An 18977-nucleotide genomic window follows, 5' to 3' on the forward strand; every position below is an offset into this window, starting at 1 on the left:
GAGACCCCTCTTTCAAAGTAACTGGTATCTCTTCCCAAATTATGGAATAGCCATGGGAGCCAAAATAATGGGCAGCTGGGCATTTTTCTACATGACCCTAAGCATGATAGGATGTTAATTGTTTAATTAACTAAGGAATCACACCTGTGTGGAAGCACCTGTTTTCAATCTATTTTGTAGCCCTCGTTTACATTTAATAAAGTGTTTCCTTTATTTTGGCAGTTACCTGTAGGTTGTAATCTCATTGATCACCCAAATATTACCCAATTGTCCACGTTGAAATTACATGGTGTGCCCAGTGGGTAATCATCCCAAGAAAAGGAACTTACAAAATGTATGTTTATCATGCTTTTCCCCCCTCCTCGCAGATATTTTGAGGTTGTATTTTGAGGTTCGTAACCAAGATGTCTCTGAAGGTTCACACCAGCAATGTCACCAACAAGAATGACCCCAAGTCCATCAACTCACGCGTGTTCATCGGTAACCTCAACACAGCCGCGGTGAAGAAGTCGGATGTGGAGAGTATTTTCTCGAAATATGGCCGCGTGCTGGGCTGCTCTGTGCATAAGGGCTACGCCTTTGTCCAGTACGCCAGCGAGAGGCATGCCCGTGGGTCTGTTATAGGGGAGAATGGACGAGTGCTGGCGGGACAGACTCTGGGTGAGTCCTATTTGGGTTCTTCTGTCGTTCATCTCAGTAGTGAATACTAGGGCCATGTTTTTGTTTCAGATGTAGCAAGTGTTACCATTACATTTCAGTGTAATGATGATGATAATGTCATGATAATAACAGATCAGCATATGTCAACCGACACTGTCGAGGGATAATTAATAAAATAGTTTACCCTAAAATCAAAGTTCGTCAGAAGTTTTCAGACCTTAAAAGGGATCTGAAGTCGATTAGAACATATTTCACGGCATCTGTTATTTAGAAATCTGCAGGTCTCAATTGCACATGAATGGGAAACATTGGCACCATCTAACATACACAACAAATGCCGTGGAACTCAGCTTTTGACATACAGTACCAGTCAAAAGTTTGGACACACCTAATCATTCAAGGGTTTCCCTTAATTTTTTTGTAGAATAATAGTGAAGACATCAAAACTATGAAATAAGACAAGGAATCATGTAACCAAAATATTTAGATTTGTCAAACAAAAATATATATATTTTAGATTCTTCAAAGTATCCACAGCTTTGCACACTCTTGGCATTCTCTCAACCAGCTTCATGAGGAATGCTTTTCCAACAGTCTTGAAGGAGTTCCCACATATGCTGAGCACCTGTAGGCTGCTTTTCCTTCACTCTGCGGTCCAATTCATCCCAAACCATCTCAATTGTGTTGGGGTCGGGTGATTGTGGAAGGCAGGTCTGATCTGGCGGTGTTGATGCATCTGATGCATCACTCTCCTTGGTCAAAAAGCCCTTACACAGCCTGGAGGTGTGTTTTGGGTCATTGTCCTATTGGAAAAACGAATGATAGTCCCACTAAGCGCAAACCAGATGGGATGGCGTATCGCTGCAGAATGCTGTGGTAGCCATGCTGGTTAAGTGTGCCGACAGTGTCACCAGCAAAGCACCATCACACCACCTCCTCCATGCTTCACGGTAGGAACCACACATGCGGAGATCAATCAAGTAAACACTCTTGACCTTATCCCACCGTGTACCCCATGTAGAATCCATCAGCCATGGCTATACGGGTTGGCCCTGTTTTATTTTGGTCTTGCATAATGTGCCTCCAGTGGTGTAAAAATACTTTAAAGTACTACTTAAGTTGTTTTTTGGGGGGTATCTGTACTTTACTATTTATATTTTTGAAAACTTTTACTTCGCTACATTCCTAAAGAAAATGATATACTTTTTACTCCATACATTTTCCATTACACCCAAAAGTACTCATTACATTTTGAATGCTTAGCAGGACAGGAAAATTGTCTAATTCACACACTTACCAAGAGAACAATCCTGGTCATCCCTACTGCCTCTGATCTGGTGAACTCCCTAAACACATGCTTTGTTTTTAAATGATTTCTGAATGTTGGACAATGCCCCAGGCTATCCATTTAAAAAATAATAATACCATTTGGTTTGCTTTATATTAGGAATTTTAAATGATTCATACTTTTACTTTTGATAATTAAGTATATTTTAGAAATTACATTTACGTTTGATACTTTAAGTATATTTAAAACCAAATACTTTTAGACTTTTACTGAAGTAGTATTTTACTGGGTGACTTTCACTTTTAATTGAGTCATTTTCTATTAAGGTATCTTTTACTTTTACTCAAGTATGAAAATTGGGTACTTTTTCCACCACTGTGTGCCTCTGGGAGAGAGCAGAGAGACCTGCTGGGCCTTTGCTAAGAGCAGTGTGTATCTGAACCACTCTTACAGCACTCCCTGTAGTCCTCATCAGGCCTTTGAAGAGTGGTGCTTGTTATCAACGCATTAATCTCAATGAAACTCAGAGATTAACCTCCTTTAAACTCGTATTCATAACAACGCTGGCCGCACTGCACTGAGCATCATTCAACACCCTTCTACTGGTCGTCTGGTACAGCTTCATCCCCCATTACACTGAGCCCCAACTGGACTCTGTCAGTGTCAGGGAACTAGAGCCCTAAGAGCATTTTGCTATATGGGTGATTCTACAGAAGTGTGCAAATTGCAGTCCCATCCTCAAAACACACTCCAAACATAGGACATTTATTTACATAATGATATGTTCTAATTCAATCCAAGGCAATAACAAACATATTATTCAATTAATATAGTACACAGTCATTGTTTATACACCTATTTCTGTTGAGGTGGCTGTCCTATACCCTGACTCCTAAACTTTGTTTGAAAATAAAGCAATTCATGATTTTTGTATTTTTTACCAATATTATTTCAAGAGAACATCTTTTTCTATTATTACATCGAAATAGACTAATCTAATTAGTAGTTGTTTATTTTTTAACATCGTATTCAAAAGAATGCTGTACCATCTTTTGATGTACCCCACGGAAACACACACTAAACGACTGTAGAATGGGCCTCCCGAGTGGCGCAGCGGTCTAAGGCACTGCTTCGCAGTGTTACAGCATCACTATAGACTAGGGTTCGATCCTGGCCAGGACAGGTAATCACAACCGGCCGGGACCGGGAGTCCCATAGGGCGTCGCGCAATTGGCCCAGCGTTGTCTGGGTTAGGGGAGAGTTTGGGGGGCTTTACTTGGCTCATCGTGCTCTAGCGACTCCTTGTGGTGGGCCGGGTGCCTGCAGGCTGATTTCGGTTGTCAGTTGAATGGTGTTACCTCTGACACATGTGACCGGCTGGCTTCCAGGTTAAGCGAGCAGGTGTTAAGAAGCGTGGTTTGGCGGGTCATGGTTCGGAGGACACATGACTCGACCTTCACTTCTCCCGAGCCCGTTGGGGAGTTGCACTGATGAGGCAAGATTGTAATATCATGAAATTGGAAAAAAAAATGTATTACAAAAAATAGACTGTAGAATGAATGTGCCTTAAGCCACACCCCTACAAATATCACCAGGTGATGGGAATGCACCCCTCTCCAGCATTGCCGCATGGTGTGTAGCAAGTTGGTAAATCTTCATGTATTTTTAAGAAGTGTCACTACAAAACACCTAATATGTAAAGTATGCTTTTAGGACTAAAATATGTTTTGCTGGTGTGTACATCTGGCCAAATGAAAAAGAGCCAGCCATATGTTAGCTATGGGGATTCTTTAAAGTCCAAACAGAAACGATCACAACCAAAACAATTGACACGAATATATATGAGGTCTCATCTTTGTTTCTGGCTATCATGGCGTCTGTTTCAGGACAGGCAGCGCCATTTTAAAGTTGCAAGCTCCACCAACTGAGCTACAAAGGACCACCATGTGGGTAGTGGACAAGTGCACACTTCAGGAAAAAGTGTAGTATTGAGATGCATAGCCAGCAGGGGGGCTCCAACCCTCCAAGAGTCCAAACATTTACATCCATTTGGCCACTACATAGAGATCTATAATGTGCTATACTGTAATGTACTTTACTGTACTGTTGTCTACTGCACTGTCCTGTGCTCTACTGTACTGTGCTCGAGTTTACTCTACTTGAGTTTTTTACAATTGAAGAACGGGCCCATGGCCTCTTGATCAAGTGGCCTTAGTCTTGAGACCCCTCAAGACCACAAATTCAGTCTTTAACTTGTCATGGTCTCAACCACAGAGTTAGAGAGATCATCATTATGGCGTCTGCCTCAACGGCGCTGCCTGTGGTCAGTTTTCTTATTTTGGTGATTTAATGCCACCTGCGGTACTGGAGTCATGAACCAATTTTTGTCATAAATTTATTGTGGCCACTAGATGGGGGGCAATTTACAAAAAAAAAGTAATTTACAAACCATGGCATCCAATTTGAAGACAATGCTCTGATCATTGGCTGATTACTCCCAACCCATAGGAATCTTGACCCAGCTGACTACTTTAGAATGGTGGAAGCCTTCAATGGCAATGTCCATGCTAAAATGGGTTACATAGAGGTTGAGTCCTCTATCCATCTCTATGGTCTCATCTCACTGGGTCGGGATCTTGGGACCAATGTCCTTGTATAAATATTGGTCTTGGCTCCTGGATATTACTTTAGTATTTGGTTTACAAACCATAGGCAACCCAATTTTGAAGAAGACAATGACTGATCATTGGCTGATCACTCACAACCCATAGGAATCCCCACCCAGTAGAATACTTTTAAATGGTGGAAGTCCTCAATGGCAATGTGTATACTAGAAAAAAAGAGTCCTCCATTTATCTCTGATTGACACTTGACAATGAAACGGCTGTTATTTTGCCTAAATATAGGTAATGTGATCATTTTAACATCTAACAACATAATTAATTAGATGCATAAGTAATTCAAATCAACAAGTTTCAGATTCATACAATCAACGTTGAACATTTTACAGAGAACAATAGAGATTATATTACTCAATTAATTTTAAAGGCTTTAAAAAGCAGTTTAAAAATCTTCAGGGGTCCTGTGTGGCTCAGTTAGTAGAGCATGGTGTTTGCAATGCCAGGGTTGTCGGTTCAATTCCCACAGGAGACCACTGAGAGAAATGTATGCACTCACTACTGTAAGTTGCTCTGGATAAAAGCATCTGCTAAATGACTAAATGTAAAACATATACACTTACTGACATGACTTTTATAGGCTACGCACACACCTACTCATAAACACACACTCACACATAAACACACACCTTTATTTAAACGGGGGGGAAAAATACACACAGCTCTTTCACGTCACGGTCAAGTTAACAGGCTTTCAGTGTGGAGCGATGCCCTAGCGTACTCCTCACTGCCTCAGCCCTAAGCCCCCACAGTGGGCGTGCCCAGAGAACACAATCAGGAGGCCTGGTGCTCAGTGTCCATAGGCTCTAGAGACAGTGACAGCTAAGACTTAGAGCACTGATGCTAGCATTAGCTACAGTGCCTTCAGAAAGTATTCATATCGCTGACTTATTCCAAATTTTGTTGTTACAGCCTGAATTTAAAATGGATTAAGTATATTTTGTTTCTCACCCATGATCTACACACAATACCCCATAATGACAAAGTGAACACGTTGTGAAAAATGTTTGCACATTTATTGAAAATTAAATGCAGAAATGGCTCATTTACATGAATAATTATTAACATATGTACACATGTTAATCACCTTTAAACAACAATTACAGCTGTGAGTCCTTCTGGGTAAGTCTCTCTAAGAGCTTTGCATACCGGGATTGAACAATGTTTACACATTATTATGAAAAATATTATTCAAGCTCTGTCAAGTTGGTTGTTGATCATTGCTAGAAAGCCAAGTCTTGCCATAGATGTTTAAGACAATTTAAATTCAAACTGTAACTAGTCCACTCAGGAACATTCAATGTCATCTTGGTAAGCAACTCCAGTGTATTTTTGGCTATGTGTTTTAGGTTATTGTCCTGCTGAAAGGTGAATGTGTCTCCCAGTGGTGGAAAGCAGACTGAACCAGGTTTTCCCCTAGGATTTTGCCTGTGGTTAGCTCTATTCCATTTTTTAAAAATCCAAATAAACTCTGTAGTCCTTGCCGATAACAAGCATACCCATAACATGATGCAGCCACAAACATGCTTCAAAATATGAACAGTGGTACTACAGTAGGTGATGTGTTAGATTTGAAATAGGAAGAGTGGTACTAGGTGATGTGTTGTGTTGGCTTTGCCCCGAACATAACACTTTGTATTCAGGACGTAAAGTAAAATTCTTTGCAATCTTTTTGGCAGTTTTACTTTAGTGTCTTATTGCGAACAGGATATAATTTTTTATATTTTTATCCTCTACAAGCTTCCTTTTTTTCACTGTCATTTGGGTTAGTATTGTGAGTACTACAATTTTGTTGATCCATCCCATTAAACTGTTTTAAAGTCACCATTGGTCTCATGGTGAAATCCCTGAGCAGTTTCCTTCATCTCCGGCAACTGAGTTAGGAAGGATGCCTGTACAGTGCATTCGGAAAGTATTCAGACCCCTTGACTTTTTCCACATTTTGTTATGTTACAGCCTTATTCTAGAATTGGTTAAATTATATTTTTTCCTCATCAATCTACACACAATACCCAATAATGACAAAGCAAAAACAGGTTTTAGAAATATTTGCAAATGTATTAAAAACAGATACCTTATTTACATAGGTATTCAGACCCTGTGCTATGAGACTCGAAATTGAGCTCAGGTGCATCCTGTTTCCATTCATCATCCTTGAGATGTTTCTACAAGTTGATTGGAGTCCACCTGTTGTAAATTCAATTCATTGGACATGATTTGGAAAGGCACACCTCTCTATATAAGGTCCCACAGTTGACAGTGCATGTCAGAGAAAAAACCCAGCCATGAGGTTGAAGGAATTGTGTGAAAGGGCACCAAAACAGATCTGGGGAACGGCACCAAAACATTTCTGCAGCATTGAAGGTCCCCAAGAACACAGTGGCCTCCATCATTCTTAAATGGAAGAAGTTTGGAACCACCAAGACTCTTCCTAGAGCTGACCGCCCGGCCAAACTGAGCAATCAGGGGAGAAGGGCCTTGGTGACCAAGAACGTGACGTGACCAAGAACCCGACGGTCACTCTGACAGAGCTCCACTGTTCCTCTGTAGAGATGGGAGAACCTTCCAGAAAGACAACCATCTCTGCAGCACTCCACCAATTAGGCCTTTATGGTAGAGTGGTCAGACAAAAGCCACTCCTCAGTAAAAGGCATAAGACAGCCTGCTTGGAGTTTGCCAAAAGGGACCTAAAGACTCTCAGACCATGAGAATCAAAATTCTCTGGTCTGATGAAACCAAGATTGAACTCTTTGGCCTGAATGCCAAGCGTCATGTCTTGAGGAAACCTGGCAGCATCCCAACGGTGAAACATGGCGGTGGCAGCATCATGCTGTGGGGAGTTTTTCAGCAGCAGGGACTGGGAGACTAATCACGATTGAGGAAAAGATGAACGGAGCGAAATACAGAGAGATCATTAATGATAAACCTGTTCCAGAGCGCTCAGGACCTCAGATTGTGCTGAAGGTTCACCTTCCAACAGGACAACGACCCTAAGCACACAGCCTAGACAAAGCAGAAGTGGCTTCGGGACAGGTCTCTGACTGTCCTTGAGTGGCCCAGCCAGAGCACAGACTACAACCCGATCCAACATCTCTGCAGAGACCTAAAAATGGCTGTGCAGCAACGCTCCCCATCCAACTGTAACAGTGTAGCTTCCGTCCTTCTCCTCGCCTCTACCTGGGCTCAAACCAGGGACCCTCTGCACACATCAGCAACTGACTCCCACAAAGCATCGTTACCCATCGCTCCACAAAAGCCGCGGCCCTTGCAGAGCAAGGGGAACAACTACTTCAAGGTCTCAGAGCGAGTGACATCACCGATTGAAATGCTATTAGCACGCACCCCGCTAATTAGCTAGGCATTTCACATTTGTTACACTCACCCCCCTTTTGACCTCCTCCTTTTCCACAGCAACCAGTGATCCGGGTCAACAGCATCAATGTAACCATATAGCTTCCATCCCTCTCCTCGCCCCTACCTGGGCTCGAACCAGGGACCCTCTGCACACATCAACAACTGACTCCCAAGAAGCATCATTACCCATCGCTCCACAAAAGCCGCGGCCCTTGCAGAGCAAGGGGAACAACTACTTCAAGGTCTCAGAGCGAGTGACGTCACCGATTCAAACGCTATTAGTGCGCACCCCGCTAACTAGCTAGCAATTTCACATCGGTTACACAACCTTATAGAGCTTGAGAGGATCTGCAGAGGAGAATGGGAGAAATTCCCCAAATACAGGTGTGCCAAGCTTGTAGCGTCATATCAAAGAAGACTCAAGGCTGTAATCGCTGCCAAAGTGCTTCTTCAAAGTACTGAGTAAAGAGTCTGAATACTTATGTAAATGTAATATTTCAGTATTTTTTATAAATGTGCTAAAATTTCTTAACCTGTTTTTGCTTTGTCATTATGGGGTATTTAATCACTTTTTAGAATAAGGCTGTAACGTCACAAAATTCAAGAGGTCTGAATACTTTCCGAATACACTATATTTGAAGTGACTGGGTGTACGGATACACCGTCCAAAGTGTAATTAATAACTTCACTGTGCTCAAAGGGATAGTTCATTTTTACCCATCCACCAGTAGGTGCCCTTTGCGAGGCATTGGAAAACCTCCCTGGTCTTTGTGGTTGAATCTGCGTGTGAAATTCATTGCTTGACTGACAGATAATTGTATATGTTGGGAACAGAGCTGAGGTGGTCATTAAAAAAATCATGTTAAAACACTATTGCACACAGAGTCCATGCAACTTATGTGGCTTGTTAAGCAAATGTTTACTCCTGAACTTATTTAGGCTTGCCATAACAAAGGGGTTGAATACTTTTTGACTTTATGACATTTCAGCTTTTCATTTTTAATTAATTTGTAAAAATAAGTCTACATATGTCTACAAAGAGTATTCCACTTTGACATTATGGGGTATTATGTGTAAGCCAGTGACACATCTAAATGTTAACGTATTTTAAATTCAGACCGTAACATAACAACATGTGGATAAAGAGAATACTTTCAGTAGGCAGAGAGAGGTGTATCATGGTTTAACACCTCCCTCTGGTGGAGATGGTAGGTAGGTCTGCACAAACATTAGGGTTGTTGTCAGGCTTTCATTTTCCCCTGTTGTGGCGAGGCACTGGACAGATCTAGAATCAGCTTCCCTTCCCTTATGGCCTCCCTTTTGTGTTATGGCTCAGTTCAATGCAGCGATCAAAGGGTGTGGTCCAGATATTCGTGTTATGTAGTGTGTTTCCATTGGGCCCTTCATGTTGATTCACCTTTACCTGACCCCCAAAATGTCAGACATAATACTGCAGCACTAACACCTGTAACATAAACCTCATATCCTTCTCATATTGTCTATGTTTGATGTAATATTAAGTATTGTAATATTAAAGTTCACCCAAAATTACAAAATGACATATTGGTTTCTGTAAGTAGTCTATGGACAAGGTATGACAGCAATCCATGCTTTGAGTTTGTTTATCTGACAACTGTCTCCAAAAGCTAATATCAGGGCTTGTATTGGATTTGTTCCACGAACGCAAAAAAATAAGCATTTGGAGACCGTGTCCAGGTAAACAAAACCACTGCTTTGTCTTATGTTGTCCATAGACTGCTTACAGGGTAAGGAAACCCATATTTGATGTATACCATCACCCTCATCATCTGTTATTAAAGAGATAATTTTGCAATTTCGGTGAACTAAATATGGGTTTCCTTGCCCTGTCTGAATATTTACGTAAATGTAATATTTCAGTCTTTTTTATAAATGTGCTAAAATTAGTTAATCTGTTTTTGCTTTGTCATTATGTCATTATTTAATCACTTTTTAGAATAAAGCTGTAACGTAACAAAATTCAAGAGGTCTGAATACTTTCCAAATGCACTGTATATTTTAAGTGAAGGGAGCGTTAGATAATTGAGAGATTGATACAAAATGAATCTCTCTATTTCTCTGTAACACCCCCTTTCTCCACTCCTCCTCAGATATCAACATGGCGGGGGAACCCATGCCCAACAGACCCAGACGGCAAGGTTGATATAGATGAGACTTGTGACACTTTCCCCTTTTTACTCAATTTCTCTAAATTTCTCTGTAACATTCTTTGTTCTTCCTCAGAGATCAACATGGCGGGTGAGCCCAAGCCCAACAGACCCAAAGGACTGAAGAGGTCTGCCGCTGGTCTCTACAGGTACATAGGAGAACCCTTTTTGGTTCTAGGTAAAAAAACTTTTTGGTTCCATGTAGAACCATTTTGGGTTCCATGTAGAACCCTCTGTGGAAAGTGTTCTACATGAACCCAAAACGGAACCAACAAGTGTTCTTCAAAGGGTTCTCCTATTGGGACAGTTGAAGAACCCTTTTAGGTTCTAGATTGCACCTTTTTTTCTGAGTGTACTCTATAAGGTGTAAAGCGTAAATCATGTGCACAGACGCAGAGCCGCAATAGTCCGCCATTCTGTTGTGACATAGCTATGTGGCTCTGCGTACCTCCCCACAATTCCCAACCAGCTCTATTAATTTGAATGTGTTGACAGTTGGAGAAATTGCTTGAGCTGCGCTGAGAATTTGAAAAGTATGAAAGCCAACAGTTCAATATTCTAGAACACTGCTGTACGTATGCACACACATTTGGACTATTAAGGCTTCATGGAAAGGAGGGGGCAGGAATAAGGGGTCAATCTCAAGTCTCAATAGTTGCTGATAATTCCTTTACTCATTTCCTATCCTTCTTCTACACCGATCTGATAGAACTTGATAGTGGGATTTTTGCCGTACTGCTTTGACCTGTCTTTTTATCTGAGGTCAGTGCACATGAAGGAGAGGAATTTGGGAACTAAGGAGACTATTGATGCTCATTGTCATTCCAGAACATTATAATGTTGTCTAGATATGTTTTTGTTTCTTTCAGTGGCTATGACTTTGATAATGACTACTACAGAGATGAATTCTATGACAGGTGAGTCGATTACACCTGTAAATACGCTTTTGGTGTAACTCTACATTGCACATCATCCAGCAATGAGAAAGAAAGAATAATTGTGCAATGGCAAACATTCACAGTAAAGTAAATAAAGAGATCATATTCTTTCATCAGTGACATTAATCGTTTTGCAATCTCTAAAAAAACAGTCAGTGATGGCATTATAATGCAGTCATACAGACACAATTAATTTATTTTGTGAGGGTGCAAACCATTAATGTCATTGATCAAAGACTATAAACTATATATTTACTTTCATGGGACTTTTTTTCTGAGCAGTGGAAGATGTTGTTGCCTTTTATTCTCAACTCATCATTACTGAAAGATGTCAAAACTTGTTCCCATAAGTAACGCTCACCCAGCTGTTAAGTCAAGCTTTTGTTTCACAACACGGCCTGTGCCGAGCAAACTTTGGCAGTGTCCGCCTCCTCTCTTGGCCGTCCCCATTACAGTGGCTATAGAAGCCCCGCTGATGCTCTCCGCTGGATGCCTGTGTTCGCAGATGTCTGAACATAATATCCAGATGAGGAACATATTTCAGCCATCCAGAGGAGTTTATTTATACCCTCTCTGTGATGTCCAAATCTGAGTTACGGCTGTCAGAGGCTGCCTTTGACTGGGATCAATATATTACAGAGAGATACACCCAATAATTTAATCGCCCTTCTGCTTTCAAGTGATCTTCAAAACCCCTAGTCTTCATGGAGCCGCTGACGCAACCAACAAACTTGCTCTCTGTCTGGACGGCAGATATCGCTTTGAAGCCGAGGCAATAGCCTCAGCCTCTTACTGTATTTCATTCACAACACACCAGAGAAAGCTCATCGCGGAATAGTTTCCTCTAAATCCTTTTCAGAGGTAGGTTTATTTTTCTACTGAACAATGGACACACATACCCCTTAAAGGCAATATAATAATCTCAAACTCCATAAGATGTATTCAACACCCCCAGTCCATGGTACTGTAGATACGTGTAAGAAGGTAGTGCTTTACCTCAGTTGGCCCTTTCAATGTTTCAGGCATGTCAATACCTTTTTAACACCCTAGAGTCGATTGGTGCACTGGTGCATTAATCTAGGTAACATAATAAAAAAAATCCCCATCAAAATCCGTCAGTTCAAGCTAGAGATATTTTTTTGCGTTCAATCCACTTTATCCGCCAATGTTGCACTTCCGCCGAAAATCGGTCTTTCTCATGAAAACGCCTGTAGCGTCGGAACAGTTTGACCTAAAAAACTATTATGGAAAGGGGAGACTCTCACGAACACCACGGTGGTCTCCGTTTTGCTTAACAAACTTCACAAGTGTCAGGGGACTTGTCTGAAGTCGGTACCGTCAACGTGCCAACTTCTGTTTGTAGCGTCCAAACTATTTGAGCTAAACTTATGTGACCCCGATGTGGAAAGGGAAGTTTCTCAAAACACGAAGGTGTTCTCGGTTTGGCTTTATGACCGTCACAAGTGTCACGGAACCCGTCTGAAGGTAACCGGTACCGGTTTTAAAAAATGTATGGAAGTATGAAGGTAGTTTTGTGCCTACCCAAAAAAAGGGATTAAATACGTACAAAAAAAAATCTAGATTTATATTTCCTGAGCTTTCTTATATCTCGTAGATATAGGACAAACACTTCAAAATCTTGTTTTTCATTTCTTGACTGTCTTTTTTGCCATTTATGAATGTGTTATTCAATGTGTTTCTCTGGTCTGTAGTAAAGGCCAAATTCAATATTTTATAAAATAATTGTAAAATATTTTTGGGATACCTAAAGGAATTCTAAGTCTATAGTATAACCATCTAAAAACAATTCAATGTCAGTTTAGAACCCCCCGCCCCAACGGCATGAATTTTAAAGAATTAAGGACTGTTACCTCTGTACTGTCATAACGCAATACAGAAATGTACATGATCAATATCCATCCACCAAAGGCTGTGTACCCTCTCTCTTTCCCTCTGTAGGCTGTTTGAGTACAGGAGCAGAGTGTCGCCAGTGCCTCGCATAGTGCCAGTTAAGTGGCCTCACGTGGCCATGCCCCTGGTGCGTCAGGTCAAGTATTTGCCCGCCAAGCTGTTGGCACGCTCATCACTCCTCCCTAGCAGCACCAAGCAGAAGTGTAAGTTCCTGCAGGCGCTTTATATCAACAATTTACCCAATAAGACGTCTTCAAGCAAAGCTCTGAACTAAAATGGCTCGGTTGAACTTGAACGAATCCATAGCAATCTCTTTTCATCTACAATTGTATATTTGCTTTTAAACAGTACATTCTAAGATGATTGGATATCATTTGTTGGGACGAGTACATGTCATTGTTTTGAGCAATCGCGCTTTGCAGTGTTGTTACCATATACAGCAATCTTCTCTTGATTCGGATCCATGCTGCAATGAATGTCTGGGTGGATCTCAAACTTAAATGACTCTTCTTTGCTGCCCCCCCCCCCTCTCTCTCTCTTTATATCTCTATTCTGGTGTTGTCTGTTGAGCTCAGCGGTAAAATCCAACGAGCTACAGGTAATCAAATCAGAGCTGACTCGGATCAAGTTCAACATTGATGCGCTGCTCGGCCGAGTGGAACAAATCACAGAAGACAAACACTTTGCCGCGGGTGAGTTCCATCTCCATCAGGCCACAAGAAAAATATAACTCTACAGACTACAACCTTACAGAGAGCACTCTTTATCAGGGTGGAGTCAACAAAAGGTAAAACAATTATATGTGAAAACACCTTTACAGGAGGATAGAGGAAGTAGGGTAGAGAACTCAATTGAAGCCCCAAACACTGTGAATAATGGTAGGTCCTTGCAGCCAAATAGAACTTGAAGTGTGAGTTGAGGCCAGTTTAATACAGCATAATCAATCCCAAAAAGGGCCAAGATAGGCCCAATATAAACTCTTACAGAAGCAGCCAAGAAAATCAGACTGAGTCAATAACCTTAATTAGTGTAATATTAATTAATTTGTGTTATTATTACAAGGCTGCCTCTGGTATGCAGATTGTATAGTTTCCCACCCTCCCCTAATGGCCACTGTCCAGTAGGTGGCAGAATGACACAATCAGCCATTGATTATCTCCTTGGTGTGACCAAAGAAGAAAATCTATTTTCTCTCTCCTGTATCCTGGTCACAGACTACTTTATTGCACCAACAGCCCCCACATTATTTTTCATATAATGAGAGACACCTTTATAAGCCCTTTTTCTAAATAAATTGACCACAGATCATATACTGTTAACAGTGAGGGTCAAACACTGTAAAGGAGCTGAGTCAGTGAGGTCCTGGCCTGCATCCCAAATGGCACCATATAAGGCACTACTTTTGACCAGAGCCCATTGGAAATAGGGTGCCATTTGGGATGAAGGCCTGTTATATGAACTGTCATTCGCACTGGGTTTATGACCCTGTAGGCTGGGCCAGCTGTACTCCTCTCTTTCTCTCTCAAACACACACACACACACACACAGGTCATAAATCTCTAACCAGAGATTTAGGATCAGTATTCCCTTCCTAAATTTTGAAGCCAAACCATATCGATGTGAAACACAACTAACCTTGGATCAGTTGTTTAGGGGTTTACTTCACGGAGCAGCTCTGAGTCCTAACTAATCATATGTATGTTTGTCAGTTATTAATCTGCTGTGTGTAACAGACTTTTGGTTTTCAAGTAGACTTGTCAATGATGTGTCTGTACAAATAGTACCTAGTTGAAGTGTTCTATTGAGAGCAGATGCAATACCTCAAGCTTTTTTTGGGACCCATTAAATCACATTGCGAAACAGTGGAGAAAATATACCAGAAACAGATTTTTGTTCACTTGACTCACTGGTTTCTTGACTTTAGCACATGAAATGTTTAATGTACAACCTACAAAAGTAGCCCCAGAGGTTAAGGCGCATGTGGGAAGTGAGAATGTTTTCTGGTTTTCTAGAATGGCTTTACTTTCTCAGGCGTACTAATTCAAATACACAAATCAATGTCTCACCATTGGGATTTGCTCAGCATATCACTGACGGCTCGAAGAACCAATCGCACATCATCTGTTGGAGGCAGACCGGTTGAGTGAGCAAATGAGGTGAGCTTCTCGCCTCCTTATAAGGCGCCACTACCCCCTCCTCTGGTCATTCTCACCTCTTCCTTGTGGAAGAGATCACTACTCTCCTGAAGCTCTCCTCAACAAAACTAAATGGCTGTCTTCCTACTGAACTGTTCTCAGGGGAACCGTGAGGTTAACATTGCCAAATGTAGGACCTCTGCTCCTGTCGATAGTGTTGCTAACCACACTAGCATTCCTACCTGCACATACAGTTGCATAAGAAAGGATAGATAACTCAGAAACAAGTTGCCTACCTGCCCAGACAGTAGTATGGCAAGCTCCATTCTCTCATTTAGTTCAACCTACATTCATGCGTTTGATTTGACTGACCAGTTTAGCCTCACGGCATTACGGTCGTGGGAGACTTTAAACCGAAGTCGAACAACGCACCCTTCGCCTAGCACTGTGCTAGCTATAGCTTACCCTAGCCTAACGAGGTGCTTGCTAACTAGCTAATGCCTACACTAGCCTCACGGCTATAGCGTTCATACACTATGCTCACTTAAGCTATCCAAACCGCTCGCGGTTGTGAGGCCGGTTGGACGTGCTGCTATGGTAGAGAAATTAACATTAAATTCTCTGGCAACAGCTCTAAAGGATATTCCTGCAGTCAGCATGCCAATTGCACGCTCTCTCGAAACTTGAGACATCTGTGGCATTGTATTGTGTGACAACTGCACATTTTAGTGGCCTTTTATTGTCCCCAGCACAAGGTGCACCTGTGTAATGAGCATGCTGTTTAATCAGCTTCTTGATATGCCACACTTGTCAGGTGGATGGATTATCTTGGCAAAGGAGAAATGCTCACTAACTGGGATGTAAACAAATTTGTGCACAAGATTTGAGAAGCTTTTTGCGCGTATAGAATTCTGGCATCTTTTATTTCAGCTCATGAAACCAACACTTTACATGTTACATTTATATTTTTGTTCAGTATATATTACTCTTTGTCCCCTTGAAACTAGGGACACAGGGCCATGTTAATTCGATAAAAGTGGCTCTCTGACGCCACCAGAGGGTGCCACCACACAACCTCAGGTGAGCGCAAATCACCAGCTTTTTCTCAAAGCAGAGAATTAACACGCTTTCACAGTTACTGCCTAAGTGCTGTCTACTATTACAAGGGGATACACACTTCAGTTTGCTATGAAATCACCCATTTTCTACCTGGTTGTATTATCAATAGCCAACGACCACTCGCTAAAAGTCGCCGCCTTGCGGCAGAAGTGTGACATGCGTGCGGCAGAAGTGTGACATGCGTAAGACAGAAGGCTAACACAGCATGCGCACAGCTTTTATCAAACTTTGTGTTCTGGTGGAAGTCCATTCATTTCAATGGAATTCAATCTGCGACTCATCTGCTGTACTAGTATTCAGACCCCTTGACTTTTTCCACATTTTGTTACGTTACAGCCTTATTGTAAAATGTATTAAATTAATTGTTTTCCTCCTAAATCTACACACAATACCCTATAATTACAAAGCGAAAAGTTTTTGAAATTTTTGTAAATGTATTCAAAAAATAAAACATACCATATTTACATAAGTAAATTCAGACCCTTTGCTATGAGACTTGAAATTGAGCTCAGGTGCATCCTGTTTCCATTGATCGTCCCTGACGTTTCTACAACTTGATTTGAGTCCACTTGTGGGAAATTCAATTGATTGGACTTGATTTGGAAAGTCACACACCTGTCTATAAGGTCCCACCGTTGACAGTGCATGTCAGAGCAAAAACCAAGCCATGAGGTTGAAGGAATTGTCCGTAGAGCTCCGAGACGGGATTGTGTCGAGGGGGAAGGGTACCAAAAAATGTCTGCTCCATTTTTTTATATTATTATTATGATATATATATTATTTTTTTTACCTTTATTTAACTAGGCAAGCCAGTTAAGAAAAAAAGTATTATTTACAATGACCACCACATGATGCTGCCACCACAAATTGTGGTGGCTGCATCATGCGGTGGGGATGTTTTTCAGCGGCAGGGACTGGGAGACGAGTCAGGATGGAGGGAAAGATGACCGCAGCAAAGTACAGAGAGATCCTTGATGAAAACCTGCTCCAGAGCCCTCAGGACCTCAAACTGTGGCGAAGGTTCACCTTCCAACAAGACAATGACCCTAAGCACACAGCCAAGACAACGCAGGAGTGGCTTTGGGACAAGTCTCTGAATGTCTTTGAGTGGCCCAGCCAGAGTCCGGACTTGAACCCGATCGAACATCTCTGGAGAGACCTGAAAATAGCTGTTCCACGACGCTCCCCATCCAACCTGACAGAGCTTGAGAGGATCTGCAGAGAAGAATGGGATAAACTCCCCAAATACAGGTGTGCCAAGCTTGTAGCGTCATACCCAAGAAGATTCAAGGCTGTAATTGCTGCCAAATGTGCTTCAACAAAGTACTGAGTAAAGGGTCTGAATACTTATGTAAGTGTGATATTTCAGTTTTGTTAGGGGTGTTTTTTGCATAAAAAATAGAAACCTATTGGGTGAAAAAATAAGACATGAAAAAAAATTACCACAACTGGTTTTAAAGACTTACAATAACACTACTATGAAAGGACATATAGATTACACTATAGGGCATTGCTTTCCAACCCTCTCCTTTGGTACCATCAGACCTTTCACATATTTGTTGAAGCACTGACACAACTGACACACCTGATTCAATTAGTCAAGGAAGGGCTTGGTGATAGTTGACTAATTGAATCAGGTGTGCCAGTTTACAGATGCAAAAAATGTGACATCCCTGGTGGTCCCTGAGAGGGTTTGGAAGCACCACTGTAGGCTATATTACCTGTCATTGAAGTGTTATTACACTGACTCAGGTGAAAGACAAATATGTATAAGAGAGACTGGGTATGAATTCCTACACCAATATGATATGTGCTATAACATTTCCACAAAACAAATCACACACAATTTATTCATCACCTGTTATGGCTGCATCCTAATGATGTTGTAGCCCCATGTATACAGTGTTTTAATTTGAGAATAAACAGAGTGACAATTTCACTGGTATATTTTCCAGGTATAAGTCCGTCCCTGGTTAGTAGGAAACAATGAAAAAATGCAGTGGAACTGGCTTCAAGGTTCAGAGTTGAGTTTGATGGATCTAGATCATGCAAAACAAATCAAACAAAATCATCAGTTCAAAAGTTTAATAGAGTGGAGAATCTAAATGCATAAAAATACACAATAGCATTGCGAGTGTGTTGTTTCAGAGATGTAGAGCCAGGTGAACAAAGATCCTGTAAACAAAGATTCTCAGAGAAAAAGTAAGTATGTGCGTTTCCTTCCTGGTTTCACCAGGTAAGGCCAAGTCTAACAACCTGTTAACTAGGACAGACAAAAAGGGAAACGCAGAGAACACCCTGGTCCTGAAATAGTGACTAAAGTCTTGGCAGTTTGAAGTGACTGAAATACATTTTTTTTTGCATTATCTGATTCGAATCTGTTCTTTTCCTGCAGTAGGAACAGCCAAAAAGCACATGGAAATTTGGATATTTGTATTTGTTTGAAATAAGTTACAAATCTGATTCCTGGACATGCGACTTGTCTCTGAACGGTCAAATCTGATTTATTTGCACTCAAGTGGTTTTCTATACTTTTATTTGGCATGTGTTGTTGCTTGCTAGCTACTCTGTTGACAGTTTGACAAGAACATGATGTGGTAGCTAACTACCCCACATGACCAAAAGTATGTGGACAGCTGCTCATCAAACATCTCATTCCAAAATAATGGGCATTAATATGGAGTTGGTCCCCCCTTTGCTGCTATAAC

At 41.3% G+C, this 18977-nt stretch overlaps 1 protein-coding gene across 1 annotated transcript in view; it reads left to right on the top strand.

Moving 5' to 3' along the window:
• Positions 1 to 404: 404 nt before the first annotated feature.
• The window catches only part of LOC120065562 (RNA-binding protein Raly-like), a 36687-nt gene continuing 18114 nt past the window's right edge, over positions 405 to 18977 (top strand). Inside the window, exons 1-5 of the mRNA XM_039016627.1 lie at positions 405 to 660; positions 10243 to 10315; positions 11036 to 11083; positions 13064 to 13218; positions 13591 to 13707. Of these exons, the coding sequence (XP_038872555.1) occupies positions 405 to 660; positions 10243 to 10315; positions 11036 to 11083; positions 13064 to 13218; positions 13591 to 13707 (649 nt within the window). The remainder of the gene's footprint in view (positions 661 to 10242; positions 10316 to 11035; positions 11084 to 13063; positions 13219 to 13590; positions 13708 to 18977) is intronic.

This window comes from Salvelinus namaycush, chromosome 20 (genome assembly GCF_016432855.1).
Source record: "Salvelinus namaycush isolate Seneca chromosome 20, SaNama_1.0, whole genome shotgun sequence".
NCBI lineage: Eukaryota > Metazoa > Chordata > Actinopteri > Salmoniformes > Salmonidae > Salvelinus > Salvelinus namaycush.